The 23,311-nt window shown below is 59.9% G+C and overlaps 1 protein-coding gene across 2 annotated transcripts in view; it reads left to right on the top strand.

Annotated features, from left to right (window-relative positions):
- ITPK1 (inositol-tetrakisphosphate 1-kinase) overlaps positions 1-23,311 on the top strand; it is a 142,628-nt gene that overhangs the window by 37,010 nt on the left and 82,307 nt on the right. For both annotated transcript variants that reach the window (XM_017349458.3, XM_002719591.5), the window contains exon 2: positions 3,600-3,624. In XM_017349458.3, coding sequence (XP_017204947.1) covers positions 3,600-3,624 — 25 coding nt within the window. The remainder of the gene's footprint in view (positions 1-3,599; positions 3,625-23,311) is intronic.

Below are 23,311 nucleotides of genomic sequence, written 5' to 3'. Positions count from 1 at the left end.
TCCCCACACACACCACAGATCGAGCTCCCGTCTGTTGATTCCTGCTCCAGGTGTGCACAGTGGTCCCAGTTGGGGCTGGATCCAGGTACCTAGAACTCCATCCAGGTCTCCCCCAGGTGCCAGGGACCCAGCCACGTGAGCTGCCACTGCTGCTTCCCGGGGTCTGCGTTAGCAGGAAGCTGGAGTCTAGCCTGAAGCCCAGGCATTCGGGATAGGACGCGGTAACCAGCGTCTTAACCTCTTAACTGCTGGCCATGCCCGCCCCTGAGGTAGTGTTTTAGAAAGGCACCGGTGGTGGTTCTTGGGCCACCTGCCCTGGGCGTGGGAGCCGCAGGCCCCTGGGGACAGGACAGGCTGTGCAGTGACATTCGAGCCTCTGGGGCATGTGCTGCGTGTCTGTCCTGTGCTCCCTGCCCTGCCGGCCCTCTGGGTGGCTCCTGTGCTCCTGCACCCCCAGATACCCCTCCCCATCTCCTCTTCTCCTCCCTGTCCGTAAGCCTCCGCCGCTCTCTGAGATGACAAATGCTGCCTCCTCTCTGAAGCCTCCTCTGATTGCTCTCCTCCCTCCCCTGAAAGGAGCAGTCGTGTTGTATTTAAAATTCCCCGAGGGTCTGCTCCCCTTGGACCTGTGAAGCAGCTTTTGGAGAAGCAGGTGTGTGTGCAGGGGTTGCTGGGTAGCCGCGCCTAAGCAGAATCTGTGAAGAAGGTGAGGCTCGCCTCTGGGTGCACGTTTCCAATAAAGCACATTAAGGATTAGACTTGAATTCCTACCGTTACTTTTCCTTTTGTTTGGAAGTTATGTTTGTGCTTATTGTAGAAAATGCAGGAAATACAGGGAGTACGGGGCGGGGGACCCACACGGTGGTTCCCACCGTCCTGGGCCCTGCAGCCTCTGTTCCCACCGCAGGGCACGCCCTTCCTATCTGGTTCCTGGGCACTGATCCGATTGTGGATTTAGAGGTGGGCAGGTCCTAGGCAGGTCGGGGTGGGGCCTCCATCTTGCCCCACTTCCGGCCCTCTGCTATCCTCCGGCGTCACCACTGTGGGCCAGTGGGGCGGGCTGGTCTTGGACTGTGAGCCCTCCCCCCATGCCCCAAGCTGTAGCCCCGAGATAAACCCCCTTCCTTCCTAAGCAGCTGTTCTGGGGAGTCTCAGTCGAAGTGGTGAAGGACTGCCCGAGACCACGGGCGCTGCAGCCCGATGGCCGCTCTGCCACCTTTCCTGTTCCCTCCCGACCCGATCCCTCCCCTGCCTCCCTCTGTCCGCCAGCTCTTGGGCGGGGTCCACTCTGTGTCAGGTGCGGGCGATGTCGGCAGCTAGTTGCATGCATTATTTCAAAAAGACGCTTTTCCAGTTTTTGAGAATGTGTTGCAGGCACGTGGCTCAGAATCCGGGAGATGCCGGAGGGAACCCCGTGAGAAGGAAGTCTCCCCCTCCCCCCACCCCGCCCCTGGCCTGGGCGGGTCTGTGTGTGCTCCGGCGGCTGCACCCACACTCACCCCGGCCGTCCTTAACACACGCGCTCGCAGGCAGCGTTTGCCGCCCGCCCTTCTCACACGGCACGTCTCGGAGAGGAGTCCTTACGGCCTCACCAGTGCTTCCTGGTTCTTTTTCACTCTTGGGTGGTGTGGCCTTGGCCCCTCTGGGGGAGGGGGCTCTAGTTTGCTGTCAATCATTTGTGATCACAGAGGGGCTGGCAGTGAACGCTGCAGAGCCTAGAACGTTCTGCGCCACATCGGAGTGTGTCCGGCGTGGCGAGGTGGGATGGTGGCGTTGGGGTTCCCAGGAGGGACCGTCAGCCACCTGACAGCCTGCTCTCCTCTTTCTGCCCCCAGCCCCATACTTCCATTTCCGAACCTCTGGCTGTGGCAGGAGTTCAGGGAGCCGCTCCTTAGTGCTGCACGGGGGTCGGCGCCGTCACCCTGCCATCACCCTGCAGAGGTTCCTGACGAAGGGCGGAGCCCCGAGCAGGCTGTGGTGCTGTGCGTGGGGTTTGCGCGCCTGTCGGCCTGCCCACCTGCTCCCCAGTGCCCCGCAGCCCTGCAGGCTGAGGCCGGGCTTGTCTTCCTCCATGCCCTGCTGCACCTGGCCCAGGGCTCGCCGCTTGGCCCCGCCCTCCCTGCGGGGCTGTGAGATGGCAGTGGCAGTGGGGTGCCGGGTGTCTGCTCTGCCTGTGCGGCCCGGGGTGGGATGGGAGGGGGAGCTGAGCCCCTCCGCCCTTCCCTGCTGGAGTCTCTGTTTCTCCTGCTCTTGGAGCTCTGAGCTGCAGAGGAGCTCAGCCCCACTAAGGCTTCAGCCCATTTTTTCTCCCCGGATGACTTTCTTGCTTGCCTCCTTATTTTCTGTGCTCCATCTGCTTTCAAAGCTACCGTTCTTTCTTTTTTTAAGGCCTGGGAGAGGGAGAGCTGTGGAGCTATAAATGTGGACGCATTGGCCAGAGCCTTGTGCCAGATAATCCGGATGCCGGCGGGATGCACTTGGAGGGAAACTGAGTCCTCAGCCCTGAGGGTCGTGAATGCCCGCTGCACGGTCCACATTCCCGGTCATTTGGGAGTTAGGGCTTCCGTCTGGAGCAGTGGCAGGGGCCACACAGAAGCTCGGCTGGCAGGCGTGAGCCGCGTGCCGTGTGCCCTGGGGCAGGTTCCGTCTCTGATGCCCGGTTTTCTCACCTCTACAGCAGGCAGGATGGTTGGGAATTGAGGCGCGGCGGGGGGCGGGGCACTGGGGGCTCACAGGTGCTCGTAATTCGGTGTGGGTTGTAAGCCAGGGATCTGGTGTGGCCCAGGATCCTCGTGCCGCTGTCTGTCCCCTTGCCCGGGCTCTGGTGGCCAGGGCTGTGCTGCCCGTGTCCAGCCCGTCCCCCGTGGAGTCGTGGGAGCCGTTGGGTGCCGGCTGCCGCCTCTTCTGCAGCCTTGGAGAGGCTGAGTGATGGTGAGGGCCGCCGAGGGCCTGGGCCACTGTGGTTGTCAGCCTGGGCCTTGGAGTCCTGTCTCGGGGCTGCGGGGGCGCAGCGGGGCACTCCCTGCAGCAGGTCCTGGTCACTGGCTGCTGCACTGGCTCCCTACAGGGCCCACTCAGGAGCTGCTGGTGGAGCTCGCTGCCAGGGCTGGCTCTGTGCGCGAACATCAGTGGCGCTGGCGACGTGAGAGTGGGAGAAGCAGCTGGCACAGGGCTGGGGAGGGGTGGGGGCCTGCGAAGGCCTCGGCTGCCTGTGTGTGTGCCGGGGCAGGGGCTAGCCGGCCATGAGAGCGGGGGCAGACCTGGGAGGCAGGCGAGGGGTTGGTCCGAGGTGGGAGGGCGTGGAGGGCCACAGGCCGTGGTTGATGTACGCAGGGGTGAGGTTGGTGCCAGGAAGGGTCTTGGACTGATCAGCCTGGGGCTCTGCCTGTGATGGCCTGGGCTGGGGATCGGGGAGGGGGATCTGCAGGACCCCAGCCAAGTCCTCTGGGGAGTCAGCCGGCCCCTGCAGGTAGAGGGTGGTCTGGGGGCTCCTCAGTCTCTCCAGCTCTCCCCGCGCCCTCCCGGGCTCTGGAGAACCTTCCGGAAAGGACCCCCCCCCCACCTGCTGGAGTAACGCTTGTTTTTTGTTTTCTCTGCAGGAAGCGCGGGATCGAAGTCGTGCAGGTGAGTACAGACCTTGTCCTGCCGTGGGGTCTCTCTTCACACGTGGTGTGGCTCGGTTTCGGCGTTTGCCCCAGGGAACTTGGGCAGGGAGGCGTTGCTGTGGTCTTCCTTGGGGGTGGAGTCTGTGTGAGGGGAGAAGGTGCTTCTGGGAGTCCCGGGGGGCTGTGGAGGTGGGGGGCTCCTGCTGTGTGGGCCCCTGTGCTGCCTGCCCACTGAGGGCACCTGGGTCAGGCGCTCCTTGGCTGCAGAAGGAAGGGTAGGTGGAGGGAGCGGGAAGGGAACGCTGGTGGGTGCGGGGTGGGTCAAGCGTCCTGGGCCCACAGCGGCCAGCAGAGGACTCCCTGCCCCTGGGCCTGAGCGGGGTGGGCAGCGCGGGGCTGGGGGCCGTGTCCAGCAGCTCTGGGGAATGATTGCCGAGTTCTGCCTCCCCGCCCCTGTGGGGGATGGAATTCGTGTGTTGAACCTGTCACCAGGCAGCCGCGGTTTGTTTGGGGCCAGGGAGGTGGTGTCTGGAAGGCTCGCGTCCACTGTAGGTTTTTCATCCAGGCTCATCTTGGCTCCGCAAAGTTGCGTGACCCGTGCTGAGCTTTTCTGTGGCCCTGATTTCCCCATCTGTCAAGCGGAGGACACTGGAGTCCAGGAGCGGCGAAGAGGCGTGCCTTCAGGGCCCGTTTCCCGCCGGCTGGTCCCGGCTGCCTGGGAGAATTCTGCTTTAAAGACTGATTTTATTTATTTGAAAAGCAGAGTGACAGAGACAGGGAGAACTTCCCTTTGCTGATTTATTCCCCAAATACAGCAATAGCCCAAGCCAAGAGCCTGGACCTGCATCCAGGTCTCCCATGTGGGTGGCAGGGGCCCAAGGAGCCGCTTTCCCGGCGTGTGACCAGGGAGCCGGCTCAGAAGTGGAGCAGCCAGGACTCAAGCCAGCGCTCATATGGGATGCTGGTGTCACAGGCATTCATTGGTTTAACCCGCGGCGCCACAATGCCGGCCCCCTGGGGGATTCTTAGTTTGGGCATGGGTGAGGACAGCGGCTGATTGGTAATGCCCAACGCCTGCCCAGGGCATGGGAGTGGGCAGAGGAGGTGCGGTCGGTTGCAGGCTTCCTGTGGACAGGTCCTGCCCCGAGGTGCTGTGGCTCCTGCTTGTCTTACACCTGTCTGATGGCTGGCTGCAGTGCCGGATCCTTTGCCACTCCACCTGCTGGGAGGTAGAGCTGGAGCCGCAGCTCGCTCTGTGAGGGAAGGTTCTGGGGCTTCCCTGCCGTTCATTACAGCCACGTGGGAGGGCCCACGAGGGGACTACTGCTAGAGCTGTTTTTAGAGGCGCTGTCTTGCTCACCAGCGAATGCACAGCTTCACAGGGAAACAGTATCCCCACCCCCACTCCCCGCCCCGTTGCTGATTCCTGTTCACACAGTGTCCTGAACCGAAGCCCAGCAGGATGTCCCCTCTCCCTGCCCTCACTGCCACCATGCGGGGAGAGAGGGGTGTGCAGGAGGCAACCAGGGGTCGGTGGGTTTGGTTTCCGTGGCTTTCCAGGAAGATGGAGAGCAAAGCCTGTCATCCGCGTGCTCTGAGTGAGACAGGAGACCAGAGCCATTGCTTTCCAACAGGCCAGGCAGGAGAAGATTGGAAAATCTCTGTGGATGAGCCTGCTGCTCATTTTGGTGGTGGCTAGGGACCAGAGTGGAGCCAAACAGGATGCTTCCCCCAACCCCCACCCCCGGCCTCTAAAAATAAAACCCACCAGCGCCTGGCATCCCTGCGTGTTTGGAGAACATTTACATTTCAAGACGTTGAGAAAGGCTCTTTGCACGATTGGAAGCCCAAGCACTTGGCTGGTTTTTCAACATCAGCTGGGCTTCTGTGCGTCAGATCCCAGCTGCCCGGCCCCTGGAAGTGGGTGACAGCAACCACGCAGCAGCCGCCACAGGCGCCCCCTGTGTCGGCTGCTCCGATGGACGACGTCCCCTTGAGTACAGCCACCCAGCTGTGTGGCTGCGGCTGCGTCCCCAGGAGAGGTGGGGGGGGGGGCACCGAGGTTCCGGATGTGTGGGCTCTGCTGGGGAGGCCAGGGGGCTGGTGGCAGAGAGCAGCTCTGTGTGGCTCCAGAGCTCAGGGACCATCTCCTCCACGCGTTCCGGGCCGCTCAGGTCACCGAGGGCTTCCCAGTCTGGGAGGGTGGCTGGGCTTAGCTGCTGTCTGTTCAGAGGATGTTGGGGCCTTGGGTCAGGACCCAAGTTGGGAAAACGCTGATAAGATCCTGTGGGATTTTTCCTGGTCATGGGCGTCACTTCTCTTCCTGCCACTTAATGGCCGCAGTAACAATATCAACTGCGTATTTATTGGGGACTGCTTGTACCGGGCACTGGTGCTGCTTACTTTGGAGAGGAGCTATGTGTCTCCGTCCCGAGGTGGGGGTGGGGGCATACTGAAGACAATGAGCTCTCAGCTCCTCGATGCTCCTCCTGCGCTGGTCCCACCCCTGGTGTGCCTGGGAAGGAGCAGGTTACCCTCCCTCCCACACCTCCCCCCTCCCTGCAGGGGCAGAGCGTGGCGGGGAGCAAGGCTGCCTGCTTGGGTGAAGTTCCTGGTGGTGTGACCTTGTGCTGGGGGCCTAACCACTCTGTGTGTCAGTCTGCCCATCTGTAGAATGGGGGTCCTCGTGGTGCCTGTCCCTGCGGGCCTTGTGAGGACTGAGTTAACTCGTGTAAGGGAGTTGGCAGCAGCTCTGGCGTGGGAGAAGCTGGTGATGTGCTGGGCTATCGCACCCTGAGCTGCACACACAGGAGGCCCGAGTCCTGTGTGAGTCCTGTGGGCCGTTGTAATCCTGGGGCTGGGGAGGCATTTCCTGTTCCTTGCTTGCCACAAAATTGCAAGAGGACCTGCTGGACATGAACACTGAGTTCCGATGGCAGATCGCTGTCCTTCTTGGCATGCAGTTCTTTTCTTTTCTTTTCTTTTTCTTTTTTCTTTTTTTGACAGGCAGAGTGGACAGTGAGAGAGAGAGACGGAGAGAAAGGTCTTCTTTTTGCCGTTGGTTCACTCCCCAATGGCCGCTGCGGCCGGCACGCTGCGACCAGTGCAGCACACTGATCTGAAGCCAGGAGCCAGGTGCCTCTCCTGGTCTCCCATGGGGTGCAGGGCCCAAGGACTTGGGCCATCCTCCACTGCACTCCCTGGCCACAGCAGAGAGCTGGCCTGGAAGAGGGGCAACCGGGACAGAATCCGGCGCCCCGACCAGGACTAGAACCCGGGGTGCTGACGCCGCAGGCAGAGGATTAGCCTGGTGAGCCTCGGCGTGCAGTTCTAAAGAAATTCAAAGACTGGGCTACGATGAGTCTCTTTCTGTTCTCCATTTGAACAAGTAGTTTCAGCCCTTGGCTTGAAAAACATAAAATGGAGATAGAACTGATCAATGCTGTCTTACCGTAGCGACAGGTAATTCTCACCTGTGCATGTGGGAAGTCATTTTTGAGTAGTTCCAGTCATCTCTTCATAGATGGATTCCCAGTTTTTTTTTTTTTTTTTTTTAATTTTTTGACAGAGTGGACAGTGAGAGAGAGAGAGACAGAAAGAAAGGTCTTCCTTTGCCGTTGGTTCACCTTCCAATGGCTGCCGCGGGCGGCAGGCTGCGGGCGGTGTACCACGCTGATCTGAAGGCAGGAGCCAGGTGCCTCTCCTGGTCTCCCATGGGGTGCAGGGCCCAAGCACTTGGGCCATCCTCCACTGCACTCCCTGGCCACAGCAGAGAGCTGGCCTGGAAGAGGGGCAACCGGGACAGAATCCGGCGCCCCAACGGGGACTAGAACCCGGTGTGCCGGCGCCGCAAGGCGGAGGATTAGCCTAGTGAGCCGCGGCGCCGGCCCCCCAGTTTGGTTTTTTAAATGCTTATTACGCGCTCAGTTTTGTTTCTTTCAGGTTGATCAATTGTGTCCTACTAGTAATGGTAATGATAATCCAGTCTCGAAGAAAACTTTGGAATTAAGAGCTTTATGGTGACATGGAGTTTTCAAGATAGATCACTTACGCACATACAGTTTGTGGGTTCAGTAGTAGAACAGAGTGATCGGTAAAGGTTTCCCAAGGTAACCCCGTGACAGTGCAACACTGCTGAGGGGAGAGGGCTGGAAATGGAAGTGCATGGAGGAGAGAGAGCGTTGTTAGTGCCTGCAGCTGATAAAGAAGGCCTTGGCTCTGCGCCTTCACCGTGGATGAGGGTGGAGCTCGAACCGCTAAGGGATTTAGAGTCCATTGGATCCATTTGAAAGAGAAAGAGTAACAGTTTTATTTTAAAATGTTAATATTTACAGTATATTGGAAATTACATCCTCTGAAAGTATCTAAACTTGTGATGAGAAATTTAGATGTGGGCTTAAAAATGTGCAAATAGATACAAAGTTTCCAACACTTAGGAGGGGGTTCCTGGCTCCAGGGACTGCTTTAGAAATTGTTCCACCACTGAGGTCTCAGGACCAGGCTCCCTGGCAGATGTCTCTTCCTGGAGGGACAGCCGTGGGCCTGGCTCCCGTGGGCCTGGCTCCCGTGGGCCTGCTCCCTAGGGCTGGGCCAGGCCTGTGCTTCCCCTGAGACCCAGAAGGGCGCACCAAGATTTCTTCTGGCCATGGCCTTGTCTGTGCACCAGCTGGGTTTCCTTAACCTGGTCTGCAGGCCAAGTGGTGATAATGCTGAGGGAGCCACGCCCCTGCCCAGGGCTGCTCACAGAGTAAGAGGCTGCGGCGGGGAGGGGGGAGGGGGGCGGCGGCCAGAACTCCAAGACTCAGGAGCAAGGGCCCTGCTCCGTGGTTAGTGCTGGGAGCTGGGCTGGGGGACCAGGGTTGTGGGACGAGGTGTCCCCAGCTGGGAGCCCTGAGGCCCACCTGTCGTGACTGTGATGGTTGCGGGTACCCATTTGCCTCAGTTTCTACCCCTGCAGTGAGGGAGTGAGGGTGCTGCACACAGGTGTTCACAGGTGGTCTCCCTCGGCGCCTCTCCTAGGTGTCTGCTGTGGACCAGCCTGCAGGTGCGGGGGACACACACGGGCCAAGGCCAGGGCCCCCCACTCTCCATGAAGTCTGCAGTCGGCAGCCAGTGGCCAGGCTGGGCAGGGACCCCGGGGCAGCCATAGAGGGGGAGCCTTGTTTGTCCGCAGAGCCTGTCCAAGCCCACAGCCCCAGGCAGGGCTCAACCCATTCTCCAGGCCACTCTGTCTTGAAAAGTAGATGCTGAAGTGACCAAGTGCTGAGCACAGCTTGGGGATCCCTCACCGTCACCTGTGAGCCGTTATTGGAGAAAATGTCCCGGGGCTGGTGGGGGGCTGGTGGGGGTGGGGCGGAGGGATGGGCGCCCCTGAGGGCCAGGAGAGGCTCGTGTCAGCCCGTGGACGCTGTCGTGGCGGTTTCCACTCTGGACCAGTCCTCAGGGGCGGCTCGGGCAGGAAGCGTTGCCTGGCTCTGGGGTCCCCCACCCCTTTCGAGCGCAACCTGAACTGGGAGAGGAAGACCCCAGAAGAGCAGTGTCCCTGTCGTCCTGTCCGGCTCCAGAGTGGCCGCCTGGGGCCGCCTTCTGGGGGAGAAGCGTGCCTGTCCTCGGGGGAGGGCCTGGGGTTCCATTACCAAGTGCGGGTGAGCGAGCCGCGCGCGTGAGGAGCACAGAGCTGGTTCTGGGTTCTCTGCAACCCTTCCACATCGTCAAGGACTCCGACGTTCCGGAACCGGTGTCGGCGGCCACCCCTGTGCCCAGCAGGCAGGGAGTAAATTATCCCCCACCTCCCCATTTGCAGAAGCGTGACAGGAGCAGCAGGCCTTTGCATTCGAGGTCTGCCCAGGGCAGCCGCTCGCCCAGATGCTGGTGTGCACCAGCTTTTCAGGAGGGAGTCGGGTGGCAGATGACCAGGCCACCCAGAGAAGACCGACCACAGATGAGACCGGCAGGGAGACCTCGAGAGCAGCCCTGGGTGCCGAGGCTGATGTGGAAATGGGTGCGGCAGGTGAAGGGGTCACGGAAAACTGAGGCACGGGGCTCCTGGGCAGGCGCAGCGGGCAGGGCAGCTTGTGTGCACCACGAGCACGCGGGGTTGGGCACGGCAGGGCGAGTGCGTGGGTGATCATGAGGCCTGCTGGGGGTGGCCTTACACCTCTGGGACTGGAACGAGCTGGGCGTAGGTGTTGGCGGGGGCGAGGTCTTAAAGCAGCGGTGTGGGCGGCAAGCCCAGCAGGTGCACTGACAGAGGCTGGGATTTGGGCGGGCTGGAGCAGGAGACCAGACAGGAGAGGGTGCGAGGCCGGACCACTGGAGAGCCGGCCGGGGGCGCTGCTCCTCGGGGGCACCCGTGCGGGAGTGGTGCCTGCTGCCCTGGGGCATGCGGTTGGATGCACCAGGCTCAGCTGGACTGCAAGGTGGGGGCTGGTTCTTCTGCTGTGAGGCTGGAGCCCTGGGTTGACGGGGGGTGGTGCCCACTGGACTCTCGCCGGTGATGGAGAGCAGTGAGACCGCAGGTGTGGGGTGGCAGGGTGTGATGGGGGCAGTCCTTAGACTCCCTTGGGGTACACAAGGAGGAGCAGCCAGGGGAGGGAGTGATGGTGACCAGGCAGCCCATTCAGAGTGGAATGCAGGCACCTGGTTTCCTGCTGGAGAGCCCGAGGGGTGTCAGGTGATTGTGTCACACGCTGTTTTCTAGGGTCGCAGGAGCTGGCTTCTCCGTTTCAGCATTCACATGTGTGGTATTTAGATAGTATTTTCACGTGGTTCCAGATTGTTCCAAAAATTTTGTACAGGGGGCCAGAATTGTGGCACAGCAGGGTTAAGCCGCTGCTTGGCGACACTGATTTCCCATCTGCTTGCTGGTTCAAGTCCCAGCTGCTCCACTTCCAATGCCTGGGAGGGTAGCGAAGATGACCCAAGTGCCTGGACCCCCGCCATCCACGTTGGAGACCTGGTTGGCATTCCTGGCCCCTGGCTTTGGTCTGGTTCAGCCCTGGCTATTGCAGCCATTTGGTGAGTGGACCAGTACTCTCTGACCGTTCGCTCTGTCACTCTGCCTTTCAAATAAATAAGTAAACTTCTTATTAAAAGATACATAAATAAGGATGTCAGATAGCCAGTCCCCAGTTCCCTCTGCCACCCAGCCTCTCCCCAGGTCGCCCCAGCCTGCTGGCTTCATTGCCCTTGCTGGATGCTGTATCCAGGTAGCTGGGACACGGGAGGCTTGGACACCTGTGCGCATTCTTCCTGGAGCTTCTTTAGTCTGTTTTCTGGCTGTGGGATCTCCGGGACGGCAGTTGGCGCCCGGGACTCCAGACACCTGCCGGGAGCTGAGGAGAAGGCATTTATTCTTTATTTCTGAGTAGCGGTGACACAGGAGCAGGAAGCAGAGCTGCAGGGGCGCCGCGCTGCCTCGGCCTGGAGGTCGCCGTGTTTTTGCCACTGCCTGCCTCCAGGTTCCACTTCTGGCCTGTAACTACTGTGGATCTGACCCTTTTTAAAAGGTTGTTTTATGGGTTTTTATGGTGAGTTTGAAATGCAGACTTTTCCTCGCAAACACTGAAAATGTTTTTCATTCTCAGTCATCTACTAAGGAGAGCTAACAAATACAGCTAGACATATTTATGTATAAGCATGTCACCATGGTATATTTTATATATAGATAGATGTTTATTTATTTACTTCCGAGATAGACCAAGAGAGAGCAAGTTCCCATCTGCTGGTTCACTGCCCCAAAGCCCCCAGTGGCTGGGGCTGGGTCAGAGCCAGAGCCAGGAACCAGGAACCCAATTTAGATTTCCCGTGTGGTTGGCAGGCACCCAGTTACCTAAGCCATCACTGCTGCCTCCCGGTGTCTGAATTAGCTGGCAGTCAGAGTCAGGAGGCGGAGCCATGCCCTGGACTCAGGTCCTCCGACGTGGGGTGTGGACATCTTCACCACTAGGCCAGATGCCTGCCCCATGTAAGTCTGTAATAGCGACACACGGACTAAGGGAAGAGTTATATAAATCAGTGCCTGCCTGCTCACATCAACGTGTCTGGTAGCCATTAAAGAAATCACAGGGGCCGGTGCTGTACTCTAGAAGGTAAAGCTGCCACCTGTGGTGCCGGCATCCCACGTGGCACTGGTTCGAGTCCTGGCTGCTCCACTTCTGATCCAGCTCCCTGCTACTGGCCTGGGAAAGCAGTGGAGATGGCCCAAGTGCTTGGGCCCCTGCACCCACGTGGGAGGCCCTGGAAGAGCTCCTGGCTCCTGGCTTCAGCCATTTGGGGAGTGAACCAGTGGATGGAAGACCTTTTATAACTGCCTTTCAAATAAATAAATAAATCTTAGAGAGAGAGAGAGAGAGAGAGATCAGATTTTGGACGACTGTGGGAAGTGCCTGTGAGATGCTGCCGCAGCTGGACTCTCAGAGGTTTCAGTTCCGTCGGTTTTATTTTTATTCTTCAGCTTCTTGAGCTGTTAGAAATCGCCTCCGCCTCCATGTTGGGCTGCCCTGCGTGGTTTCATCACCTGTGATTTTTTGTGTGTGTGCTGTGCCTTTGGCTTGCTAAGTCCACTTGAAGAAATCCTTAAAAAGTCTCTGCCTCCCGAGTGAGGACAGCAGGACACTGCCAAGTGACGGGGCCACCTGTGCGCAGGGCACCTGGGTGCACCCTCGTGGGCAGTGTCCTGAGCCCCAGGCTCCCGCACACCCGCCCCGCTGAGCTGAGACCGCGCTGCCCCAGCATCCCCAAGCCTTGGTCGGCTGTAAATGCTCACCTGGAGGGTGCCCAGGGAGGAGAGACGGAAGGGGGGTTCAGGGGGTGGGGCCGGGTGAGAGGGCAGTCAGCAGAGGGGGAGGCAGAGGATCTGCTGTGAAGGTAGCGGCCACCCCAGGGCCGCACCGGGTGAAATCCTGCAGAGCATCGCAGCTCCCTGGGGTCCATGAGCGGTCAGCAGTGCAGTCACTGGTTAGGGTGTCCCAGTCCAGCTGAAATTCCAGCGTGAACACTTGGCGCCTCAACAGCTGGCGCCCACTTGCTCTGGGGGCGGAGCAGGTGCAGGCCGAGCCTGGGACTCTAGGGAGGTGGTGGTGGCGGGAAGGCCCTGGACCCTGTTCTGTTCCCAGCTGGACTGCAGACCATGTCACCTTCAGCTAGTGGAGCAGGTGCAGGCCGAGCCTGGGACTCTAGGGAGGTGGTGGCGGCATGAACCTAAATGAATAAATCTTTTTTTGAAAAGCAGTTTTCCTCTGCTGTTTCCCTGCTGCTTTCGCATAGTGTGCTGCTCACCGCAGTGATGTGCGTCCCCGCTGGGCCCTTCTGCGTCCCTAGTTTTGTGAATACATTTGGGGGATGGACGAGCATTTGCCCAGTTCCTCTACTCCTCTTCACAGTCACCCTTCCAGCAGCTGCATCTCTTCCCCCATCTCCCCAGTGCCCCAGTGTCCGGAGCCATTTCTCCGCCGCCATCCTGGGTTTCTTTCTTTCTTTTTTTTAAAGATTTATTTTATTTATTTGAAAGCCAGAGTTAAGATAGAGTCAGAGAGAGAAGTCTTCCATCCTAACCCTAACCCTAACCCTAACCCTAACCCTAACCCTAACCCTAACCCTAACCTGCTGGTTCACTCCCTAAATGGCCACAACGGCCAGAGCTGCGCTGATCTGAAGCCAGAAGCCAGGAGCTTCTTCCAGGTCTCCCACATGGGTGCAGGGGCCCAAGGACTTGGGCCATCTTCTACTGCTTTCCCAGGCCACAGCAGAGATGGGAAGTGGAGCAGCCGGGACTAGAAACTGGTGTCCATATGGGATGCTGGCGTTTCAGGCCAGGGCGTTAACCCAGTGCACCACAGCGCCGGCCCCATCCTGGGTTGGTTTTACTCTGCTGTCACTAACAGTGCTGCCACTGGTGTCTGGGAACTTAAATCACATCTCAGGTCCTCTCCTCGATGGATTTCTAGAAGTGACTTTACTGAGCGTAAGCTTTGAGACCCCAGCGTGGCGCTGCCCGGAGGCCTGCAGGCCGGTTGCATCTGGTTGCATCAAGAGTATATCTTGGCCACGCCGCTGCTCACTAGGCTAATCCTCTGCCTTGCGGCGCCGGCACCCCGGGTTCTAGTCCCAGTCGGGGCGCCGGATTCTGTCCCGGTTGCCCCTCTTCCAGGCCAGCTCTCTGCTGTGGCCAGGGAGTGCAGTGGAGGATGGCCCAAGTGCTTGGGCCCTGCACCCCATGGGAGACCAGGATAAGCACCTGGCTCCTCCTGCTTTCAGATCAGCGCGGTGCGCCGGCAGCAGCACGCCGGCCGCGGTGGCCATTGGAGGGTGAACCAACGGCAAAGGAAGACCTTTCTCTCTGTCTCTCTCTCTCACTATCCACTCTGCCTGTCAAAAAAAAAATAATAATAATAATGAAATAAAGAGTATATCTCAGAGCCCCCTGTGTCTGGCTCAGTGCTGGAAGCAGGCAGTGGGGACCCCAGGCACGTCCAAGGCAGTGTCAGGTGACAGCTGACCCCTCCCAGAGGGTGGCGTGCGGCTCCCGTGCTGGGCACACGCTATATGCCCGCCTCGGCCGTATGTGAGTGTATGTGTTCACGTGTTCCTTGTGAGAGTTTGTTAGCTGTTTACTTGTGTCATCCTGTGTCCCAAGCAAAGCGAGACCGAATAGCGTGCCCTGGGTTGCACAGAGAGTAGGTGGAGGAGCTGAGGTAGGACCTTAGGCTGTTGCTGTTTTAAAAAACTTGACATGGAAAACAGCACCCAACGCCCCAAAGTAGAGAGCGTGCTGTGTGTGTCCCCCGTGCCCCGCCCTCCGCCTGCTGGGGGTCCACAGGGCCATCACAGCTCCCACTGGAGGCTTTCCCGCTCCACCCTGCCATTCTGTTAGCTGTGTTCCTGATTCCTGGATGGGCCCTCGGGAATGGGGAGAGGGGCCGCCTGGTGTTGGGGCCCCGCCTCCGGGTCTGGTGGGAGGGACTGGAGGGTGGGGCTGGGCCTGCAGACACCTGGGCGAGTGGGTGGGGTCCTGAGTGCCTCCTTAAGAGTGGTCATCACCATGCGGGGTGGGGGGGGGTGGGGATGACACAGCACACGCAGGCACTTCTCCAAGCACTTAACGCTGTCAGCCAAGTTAATCCTTATGGCAGCCAAGACAGGTGCCGTCATTCACTGCTTCATGACCATGCTTTCATTTTATTTTATTATTTTTAAAGATTTGTTTCTTTATTTGTGTGGGAATTACAGAGAGACAGACGGATACAGATCTTTCATCGGCTAGCTCACTCTCCAAATGGCTTTAATGGCTTGGGCTGGGCCAGACTGAAGCCAAGAGCCTGAAACTCCATCTGGGTCACCTTATGTGGGTGCAGGGGCCCAAGCACTGGGGCCATCTGCTGCTGCTTTCCAGGTGTCTTAGCAGGAAGCTGGATCAGAAGTGGGACAGCTGGGACCCAAACTGGTGCTCCTATTGGATGCTGGCATTGCAGGTGGAGGCTTAACCCATGCACCACCACACTGGTCCCAGATCATGCTGTCCCTGCCACCCACTCTGCAGAAGAGGGGCTCACCCAGTCCCACAGCGGGCAGACAGTGAGTGGGCAGCAGCCAACCACCCTGGTTCCATGGTCCATCTCTTTAAAAAAAATCATTTTAATTGGCATCTCAAACATGCGAGCACACGTGGGTCTGATGTGATGTTCCCGTGTACACACACGGTGTGGAGTGATCAAATCGAGCTGGGGAACATGCCCGTCCCCTTGTTTACTTGTCATGTTTATGATGAGATATTTGAAGTTTATTCTTAGTTATTTTGAAAAGTAACTTTTTTGGAAATTTGGTTTATTTTTAAAGATTTCTTTTATTTGAAATGCAGAGTTATGAGGGGGGGCTTCCATCCACTGGTTCACTCCCTAAATGGCCTCAACAGCTGGAACTGAGCCAATCTGAAGCCAAGAACCACAACTTCCTCTGGGTCTCCCACATGGGTACAGGGGCCCCAGGATTGGGCCATTCTCGCCTGCTTTCCCAGGCACATTAGCAAGGGGCTGGATTGGAAGAGGAGTAGCCAAGATTCAAACTGGTGCCCTATGGGATATGGGAGCTGCAGGCTGGGGCTTTAACCCGTTGTGCCACAGTGCCACCGAAAGGTAGCTTTGTGATTGGTCAGCCTGCTGTACTGTAGATCTCAGAACTTACCCCTCCTACTCAGCTGGAACTTTGTCCCCCAGCCTCTGGGGCCCTTCATCCTGCTCTCTGTGTCTGTGGGTTTGGCTTTTTTCAGCCACAGGCACGTGAGGTCATCCGGTTCCTTCTGAGGCTTGGCTAACGTCACGTAGCATCATGGCCTGCAGGTCCGCATCGTAGCTGCCACACCCCCTTTGCATGTTTCCCCAGACCACTGCTTCCTCGCAGCTCCTCTGCCCAGGGCAGCTGATCTCTTCGGGAAGGACCGGTCTGCGACTTGGCTGCCCCCCTGCTCTTTCTCAACCCGGCCCCATCGGACTGCTGGGCTACAGCACCAGGGTGCAGGGTGGAGACCCATTCCTGGAAGGGCGCCGTGAAACCCTTGGTTTCCTACTCCAGGAACCCCAGCCTGGGCCCACCCACGGTCCACCAGCTCCCACCCCGAGCAGCTGGGGTGTCCCCTGTTACATCTGCTGACACTCATTGACCTGCCAAGACCAGCTCACAGTCATAGCTCCTTAGAACCTGGGACCCTTGCTGCCCCCAGCCGGGTTAGCCCTCCGTCCCCTACCCCGTGTACCCTGCGCGCCCAACCTTGCAGGCACAGGAGGCCACATTGTACAGGGTGGGTGTGCCTGCTGTGCGGCTGGCCCACCCTTCTCTGTAAGCCTCTTAGGGCCTGCACCACATCGCATTCTCCTGGGGACTATGGTGCCCGCTGTACTCTCCAGCATATGGAAGCATTTGACCAAGAAATCTTTGGAAATCAGCAAAAAATAAAATTTTTTTGAGGGGCAGAGTTAGGTAGTGAGAGAGAGAGACAGAGCCGTTGTGCCTGATGCGTCGCAGGTCCTTGTCATTGCCGCAGATAGGAACTCTTTGTCTCGACCTGGATGAGCAGGGAGACTTCTGTTAAAAGCAGGAGTGTGGTGGCCTGAGCACGGCTCCCGGGACCCGCTCTCGCAGGGGCCTTGTGCTGCTCTGCCGGCCAGCTCCTGTTCCGCCGCACCCTGTACGCCTGCGGCTTCACTCTGGGGCCGTCCCTGACTTCACCTGGCGTTCTGATCAGGGTCTGTATCTGGCAGCAGACTGGCAAGTAGCAGTAGCTTGTAGAATATTACGTTCCTTTCTCTCTTGTGTCAAAGACACCATTGTGTGGGCTCCGCAGAGTCGTGTAGAGTCCCCTCTCTCTGTGCCCTGTTCCCCCGCACGGCTCATTGTCACCTCCTTGCTGCGGCTGCGGCCCTCATGCCGGGCCGCGTTCCCAGCAGTGGAAGGTGGCCGGGCGTGTGTCACCCCCACCTGGCATCAGAGACGTCCTCTGTGCCCTGCCTCCCAGCTGCTGGGTCGTCCCACAGCCTGGGGGCTGGCAGTGTAGTCTTTCTGACACGCAGGCGTCACCTTGAAGGAACTCAGGATTCTGCTACTGAGGGGAGGGATGTGGGGCTTCAGCTGGCCAGCTCTGACTTAGGACAGGACACGTGACTCCCCCCCATCCCCCAGCCTCAATGTCCTTATCTGCAACATGGAAATAATAAGGACGGGACCAGTCACATAGGGCTTTGAGGATTGAGAATGCAGACAGGGTCAGCTCAGAGCCTGGTGGTCCTTTGTTCTCATTTTTATTTGCTGGTGGCAGTGCCGTCACCGCTGGTGTCGCCATCATCATCGTCAGAGGCCCATGGAGACTACGAGACTAAGGGGGTGTTGCGGAGTTAAATGACCACACAGGCGGATGAGCCGGTGCACAAAGATCTCTTGCTTGCTTTGCTGTCACAAACGAAGAAGCCGGAAATGTCTGTCAGTGGAAGCTGGGCTGACCGCGAAGGATTCTGGTGCCGCGGTCAAGTGAGGGCCCCGCTCGTGGCAGCCTGAGGCTCCCTGCTGAACACAGGCATGGGCGCAGCCTGGCCTGCAGCACCCTTGGGAGCTGGGGTGCCGTGGGAGGGCTTGGTCGATGTCCTTGCTGCTTTCTTGGATCTCCTTGTCTCCAGTGGAAGTGGGTGAAGACAGCCCTTCCGAGGGTGCCGACCCCACCCCTGGCTGCGCAAGGCCCCCCGCCCGGCCCTTGCCCGCTGCTCATCTTTGATCCCCTGCTCGGGAGCCTCTCGGCCTTCCCAGAAGTTCTGAGAGTGCAGCTGTAACCTGCCCCGGCCTCTCTCCCTTCCTTTATCAGGCCCCTGGCCTGAGCAGTGTCCCCATCCTTCCCTGGTGTCTTCTGGGGTCCTGGGCCAGTGGCAGGCGGAGGCAGCCCTGTGTGGGATCCTGTTGCCCAGGGGGCCTGTTCTGCTCCCAGGGGCCTCATTTCCAATCTGTCAATCTGACGCTCTGTTTTTGAACTTTGGAGAATGGCCCTGCAGCATACCCTATAAGGAGATCCCAGCCCTGCAGTGCAGTCCCAGGAACTTGGCGGTGGAGTGGGGCTCCCTCAGGCCAGCGCTCCGCGGAGTTCCCAGGGAGACTGACAGCATTCCAATGGGGGCTCCGCTCAGGTGTCCCCAGGAACGTGTGGAGCCCCCAGATTCCCTGCGTGGTGATCAGCCCTGGTCCCTGGGCTGGGAGCACCCAGTAGGGTTGCTGCAGAGTGCTGGGCACCCTCGTGGAAGCCCCCAGGGTATGTCCTGAAGTCTGGGCTGCAGGAAGTGGCCCAGCTGCAATGTGGTAACCCCCGTATGTGCCCTGCCTGCTGGTGCCAGCTGCAGCGTGCCCGGGGCACTGCCCTGTACTGCCCGGCCAACAGTGGCTGGGTGGGAGGGGTGTGCGGCAGCAGAGCGCCCGGCCCTGTTCCAGCTCCACCCCTGGGTAGCTGTGCAACCCAGACAAGTGGGCACAGCCTCTCTGAGCCCTGTCTACCAGGACCCCAAGACTGGTGACGGAGGTGAGGCGGGGACTGGTGAGACGGCCTCACGGAACTGTCAGGGCCCTTCCTGGGGGCCGTGGTGGGCCGAGGCTGGGCGGGGGGTGGGGTGGAGGGGTCTCTCTGCAGCGCGCTAATTTCCCCCTCTGAGCTAGAGTGGGGTCTTGTGAAGCCCACCCTCCCGGCTGGGCGGGAATGTGTCCCCATGCCAAGTCCCTGCCGTCTCGGGGGGGGGGGGGGGGGCGGTGCTTGTGCCTCTGGCCTGCCAGGCACATGTGGGTTATTTACGGTGTTTTGACAGGATCCTCAGGAGCCTGGGGCAAGGGGGACTTTGGGGGACGGAGCTCGGGGCCTAGGAGTATGGCCTGGGGCGGGGCCTGCCTGGGGGAGAGGAGAGCTGTTGAGGGCCGGGGGCACATGCTGATTAGACTTGATAAATGGGAAGGCCAGGCCCTCCTGGCCCGAACCCCGGGGCTGCCCAGGCGCGGGCGAGCAGGGCTTGGCGGGACAGTCTGCCCATTGAGCTCCTGGGGCGGCCGCGCGGCACCCTCGGCTGTTTGCTGCCCCAGTGCTCAGTTGATCCCTGAGGACAAGGACCCCTGCCCATCCAGTGCCTCCCGGGAGGAGACGCAGCACCCTGGTGTGTGGTCGGCCAGGCCTTGGCCAGCCTCGCCCTGGAGCCAGGAGCCCCTGTAACCGCAGCTGCCTGGTAGGCCCCGCCCCGGCCACGTGATTTGTTAATGCTCCAGGAGGGGTTTGACAATGTGCTTCCCGGCTGGCATCGTGGCACAGTGGGTCACGCTGCTGCCTGCGATGCCTGCATCCCCTGTGAGCACGGGTTCGAGTCCCTGCTGTTCCTCTTCCTCCTAATGTGCCTGGGAAAGCAGCGGAAGGTGGCGGAGTGCTTGGGCCCCTGCTACCATGTGGGCGATCTGGATGGAGTCCCAGATTCCGGGCTTCAGCTTGGGCCCAGTTAGCCATCTGGGGAGTGAACCAGTGGATGGAATCTCTCTCTCTCTCTCTCTCTCTGTAAACTCTGGCTTTCAAATAAATAAGTAAATAAATCTTCAAAAAAGAAAAGAAAAGGTGTTTCCCACAGCCCACACGGCACAGATGTTCTCGGAGCACAAAAATGAAAAGCTGTGGTGTATTTTAATTAGTTAATCAATGAATTTTTAAAAAATGTATTTGAGAGACAGCGCCCCCATCTGCTGGTTCACTCCCCAAATGCCTGTGGTGGCTGGGGCTGGGCCAGGGCTGGGCCAGGGCCCAGGAGCTCAGTCTAGGATTCCCACAGGGGTGGCAAGAACCCGAGTATTCGAGCCATCACCTGCTGTCCCCAAGCGTGTGCATTAACAGGAAGCCGGCGTCAGAAGCAGAGCCGGGGCTGGAGCCCAGGCACCGTGTTCTGGGATTAACCGCCGCGCCAGACGCCCACATCCGGGGCTGCTTGAGCCGGCGGGGGTTCCGCTGTGGCCTGTCCCCACGACCACACCGGCTCGCTCTGAGTGTTTTCTGTACGTGGGCCGCTCCTGCAGGCTCCCGTCCTTGCTGCCTGAGCCTCTTCTCTGCTGGGAACTGAGCCCGTCTGCGTCTCGCGGTGGAGGCCGGCCCCGGTCCTCGTTTCTCACTGTTAAAAATAGCATCGCGGTGACCGCCTCGTTCTCATGTCGCTGGGGCCAGGCTGTGACCATTTCCTGTGGCTGCGTAAATAGTAAGTTGTGTTTGACAATTTTGCAGTTTGTAGCGTAATAGGCACTGCAGGGGTTGTAGAATCTAGCGTTGGATGCCCTCATCACGCGTACACTGGGGGCTTCAGCGGTGCCCCCTCCCTCTCTCCTGCCCCAGACCGCCCCCTCAGTCCATGGCAGCTCAGCCTGGCAGCAGGGAGGGGCAGGCACCCTGGACTGGTAAGGGAGTAGTTGGCCCCAGGGGGCCTCTGGGTCCTGCTTCCTCCCAGTGCTGGGGGGCTGCAGGCCACTCCCCTGTGCTTCAGCCTCCCCATCTAGGAAGGGGTGGGGGTTGTCCCAGCCCCTGCCTCTAGGGCTGAGATGGAGCATGGGGCACTGGCTTCATGGCCGTGTTCGGCCGTCGGTAACTGGGGTACCCTGGTCCTTGGCTGTCAGGTGTCTGTTGGAGAGGTTTGGAGAAGGGGTCCAACACCAGCCTGCAGTTTGGCTCCCTTTGGTTCCAGCCCCGACCTGCACCCTAACACAGGATGTCCGGCATGGCTCTGGGTCACTGCCCTGGTAAATTCTGGCCATGTGGGCCTGAACCAAGTCCCGGTGCAGAGCCTGTGTCCTCTGTTTTTGGCACGTCCACTTGTGTCTGGCGAGCCCCCATGACAGCTCTGGTTCTCCCCGGTGTGCCCATGGGGACAACGAGGCTCACTTGTCGCTTGCCTGAGTGACAGATCGGAAGCCGCAGAACAGCATGCACTGACCACTGCACATCTTCCCACTCAGACCTGCCTGTCCCCCGCCGCCTGGGGTCTCTCTGCTCCGATGCTAAGCAGCCTCTGGGGTTCCCCATGCGGCACCTCTTATGGGCCTGTGCAGGTCGTCCCGTCCCTGAGCTCTGTCTGTGCCCCTCAGCCTCCCTCCCTTGAGAGGGTCCGTGCTCCACCCACTGTCGCCTGCACTTGTCTCCCGGGTTCAAGTTTGTTCCTTTTCTTCTGATCCTAGGCGGTCGCTGACGCAGACCTTGTCCTGCTCCGTGTCAGCCAGGGACCTAGCGGGGCGTGGAGCTCCCCCTAGACGACTGTAATGTGGGGGCTGTTTGTGGCAGGGTGGGCAGTGTGGGCACTGGATGCAGAGGTGCCCAGAGCCACCAGCAGCGGGGAGCTGTCACCACTCTTCAGGCTGCGAGGCAAGGAGACACGTGTTCTCAGGGCTCTGTGACGGTGGCAGGGGCTGCCAGGAGGTGGCTATAGTCACAGTGAACCACGGCCCCTGCCCAAGGCTGGCATCACGGGAGGGAGAGAGGAGGACAAGTACCCCAGCCCCTCCCCTCCCCCCGCCAGTGCCCCTGCTCCCGAGAGGTCAGCCTGAAGGGTGGGGGTCAGCGGGGAGAGACCGCTCCCCCTCCACCTGCCTTGAGACCAGGGCACCGTGCCCCAGGCAAGTCCAGGGTGAGGTCTGAGTGCAGCAGGAGGGTGGGCGCAGGTGCAGGGGCTTCGTAGCCCATCACGCGCCCTGGGGGCAGGCAGATCTGTCCCGGCCGGCAGCACCCCGCGTGGGCGGCATGGGAAGCATTCCTGGCAAGGCCCGTTTTAGCCCGGAGAATCATCCTTGAAACATGCTCGCATGCGGTTTGTTTAACTTCAAGTGGGGCAGATTCTGAAATGGGTTGTTTATTGTCCGAGCTGGGGTTTTAATTTCTCATAAATTCCCCACAAATTGCTGTAGTGCGTTTATATTTATTGAATCTGTCAGGGTTGTTTATGGTGCTGAGGCCTGGGCTCCCGTGTTTGTGGGCTGTTGCCATGGTGACGCCAGGGTCTGGGGCTCTGGAGGAGATGCTGGGAGGTGATGAGGAAGGTTCTGGAATGGGCTGGTGGAGTGAGTGGAGCTGTGGCTGTCGTCCCGAGAGCCGGTCCTGGGTCAGCTGTTCCGCTCAGCGTGGCCTCGGCCCTGTCTCTCCTCGCTTGGATCCAGGGCCCCTGTTTGAAGCGTAGACCGAGGGCCTCAGGGAAGCACCATGGGAGGAGGGGGCCGAGCGGGCCCCAGCTGGTGTGTGCAGGTGAGGGTGCAGACGATCCCTTGGCCCGCAGGTGTCTGGGGGATCTGCTCTGGGCCAGGCAGGGTGGAGGCATCAGGAGCCGTTCAGGGAGCCGGACAAAAATCCCTGCCCTCGGGGAGTGGCCATGTCCGGGAGGACAAGTGGCTGAGTAGGGGAGTGTGTGTGTGAGGTACGAGAGGTAGGGGTGGGTGAGGAGGGCCCCTGAGCAGGGCATGGGCTGAGAATGCGGAGGGGAGGCTGAAACACGGGCCAGGCGTGTGCCTGTCCTTTGCCCCTGCAATCCAGGGTGCTTCTGTGGCCCAGAGGCTCCCCAAGGACATTCTCGGCAGGAGCACTCACTGTGGGCTCAGAGAGGGACCGGGCCTGGTGCCCGCCCCGCCCAGCTGCCGAGGGGCTCCGTGGAGTGCACAGCGCTGTCCTCCTAGCCGGTGACCACCGCACAGCCCAGGGAGCCAGGCGCTGAAACTTCCTTGACCCGTGACCCTGTTCACAGGAAGTCTTGAGCCGGCAGACCACGCTGTGGGGCTAGAAGGCAGCCAGAGGTCCCCTCTGGGGACAGAGCCCTGGGAGGGGCCTGCGGGAGCCCACAGCCCCCCTCCCCCGGGTGTTCTCGTCTTCATCGTGGTCGTCAGTGCTCACTCACAGCCTGGGCTTGCCCCTTGGCATATGTTACAGTTCAGTGAAAGCCGTGCAAAAATCATAAAAGGCAGAGAAGCCGTGGAGGCGGGGCGGCTGCTGAGCGACACTCTTGGGTTCTCTCTCTGTGCCCACCAGGATGCGGGAGCCCCTCATCCCAGAAGAGGCCCCCTGGTGGGAGGCCGGCACCCCAGGCACAGCCCGCTTGCCCGGCTGCATCGGGGCCGCTCTCTAATCCAGGGGTACGAGTTTACACCCCAGCCCCAAGCCTGTTGTCTGGCTTGGAGCAGGTACTCGGTGTTTA

Source organism: Oryctolagus cuniculus, chromosome 20 (genome assembly GCF_964237555.1).
Source record: "Oryctolagus cuniculus chromosome 20, mOryCun1.1, whole genome shotgun sequence".
Classification (NCBI taxonomy): domain Eukaryota; kingdom Metazoa; phylum Chordata; class Mammalia; order Lagomorpha; family Leporidae; genus Oryctolagus; species Oryctolagus cuniculus.
This window is presented reverse-complemented; position numbering and strand designations above follow the sequence as displayed.